The sequence below is a fragment of the Xiphias gladius genome, chromosome 10 (assembly GCF_016859285.1).
Source record: "Xiphias gladius isolate SHS-SW01 ecotype Sanya breed wild chromosome 10, ASM1685928v1, whole genome shotgun sequence".
In the NCBI taxonomy this organism is placed as follows: Eukaryota; Metazoa; Chordata; class Actinopteri; order Istiophoriformes; family Xiphiidae; genus Xiphias; species Xiphias gladius.
In genome coordinates, this window is record NC_053409.1 from 19,140,450 (window position 1) to 19,141,975 (window position 1,526).

The 1,526-nt window shown below is 49.7% G+C and overlaps 1 protein-coding gene across 1 annotated transcript in view; it reads left to right on the forward strand.

The window, feature by feature from the left end:
* Positions 1-272: 272 nt before the first annotated feature.
* tnika (TRAF2 and NCK interacting kinase a) overlaps positions 273-1,526 on the forward strand; it is a 61,152-nt gene continuing 59,898 nt past the window's right edge. Inside the window, exon 1 of the mRNA XM_040136728.1 lies at positions 273-353. Within this exon, the coding sequence (XP_039992662.1) occupies positions 297-353 (57 nt within the window). The 5' untranslated portion in view covers positions 273-296. The remainder of the gene's footprint in view (positions 354-1,526) is intronic.

Here is a 1,526-nt window from a genome sequence, read left to right on the forward strand (position 1 = left end):
GCTCCCGCTGCGCATCTTCCGCGCGTTTGCGCTCTAGCCGTGCGCTCCCGGCCCCGAGGCACGTCCCGCTGCTGAGCAGAGCAGAGCGGGGCGGGGGGGGGGGGGGGTGGCTGTTATTATTTTGTCGCTTGCTGAGACATCACTGTGTAGGAGGGAGAGTGGGGACAGTAGGGACCGAGCGACGGAGAGGACCACACAGTCGTGACAGCAAAGGGCCGTTTCAGGATATAGGGCAACTGAGAGCGGCTCTTTTTTTTTTTTTCTTTTTTTTTTCTTTTTTTTTTGTGTCCTCCATCATGGCGAGTGACTCTCCTGCTCGAAGTCTGGACGAAATCGACCTGTCCGCTCTGAGGGTAAGAGGATGTGACATTTCACATTTGAAAAAAAAAAAAAAAAAAAAAAAAGATAGCTCGGTCTGAAACAACCTGGTGTGTGCGCGTCGTGCGCGCGCGCGCGCGTGCGTCTCCCTCCGTCTCCTCGCACCTGACAGCGCTCCCTGAATAGCAACCGGCAGGAGAGCGGAGGAGGCTGCGAGAGGCGGATGTGTGGGAGACGGGCAGCCGGGCCGCCACGATGTGTCAAATTATAGATCACATTATATATAGACGTTAACTAACGGGACAGCCGGCTCGCGCATCTGAAGCCTTATCTTCACTCAAGTCAGTGACAGGAAGGTTGATGGTGTGTGTGTGTGTGTGTGTGTGTGTGTGGTGCTGAATTGTGGTTGGAGCTGTAATTCCGCTGACCTGGTTAGGGGGGTTTTGTGTATCTTTTTTTTTTTTTTTTTTTTCACAGCACCAGCCCATTATAGGCCCATCAGCCTTGATTCAGACAGCGGTGGAATTTAACCTATTTTCTGCTACACACTGCTCATTCTTCAGGCTTGTGTGTTAGAGAGCGAGACAGACACTGTTACTAGATTTCAGATTTCAAATTGTTATCTGCTCGAATTTGCCTCCTCCTAACAGTAAACTGGTTTCCCCGCTTGTTGTTTTTGATGTTGTTTGCTATCTGTGTGTTGGTCTGTGTGTGCCTGTGTGTGTGTGTGTGTGTGTGTGAGAGAGAGAGAGAGAGAGAGAGAGAGTGCCAACCTACCTGTAGTCACTGTAATCATCAAAGCTGAAGGCTTGCATGCTGCAATAGCTAGTTCTTTTGTTCATCCAATGTGTGCTGCAAACCACAACACACACACACACACACACACACGAAAAGCCTCCTGCGCTTGCACTTATGCATGGATACCCATGTTTTCGCTTCGCTGTGCATGGTGCGTGTTTTTCTGAGTGTGTGTGTGTTTCTAATGTGTGGGTGTCTGTCAGGCTGATAGTCAGATGCACACAAGTAAGGGATGCTGCACATGAGAAAAGGGCTTCAGCAACAGACCTGTTTACTACTCTGAGAAACCAAACCACATCACACTGACACACACAATGCAGTTGTTGTCCGTCTGCCTGTATTTACCGGCCTCCTTTTGTGCTTGATTGTGCCAGCTTGTCCATTTTCATACCCTTATTCTGTCTGTCCTT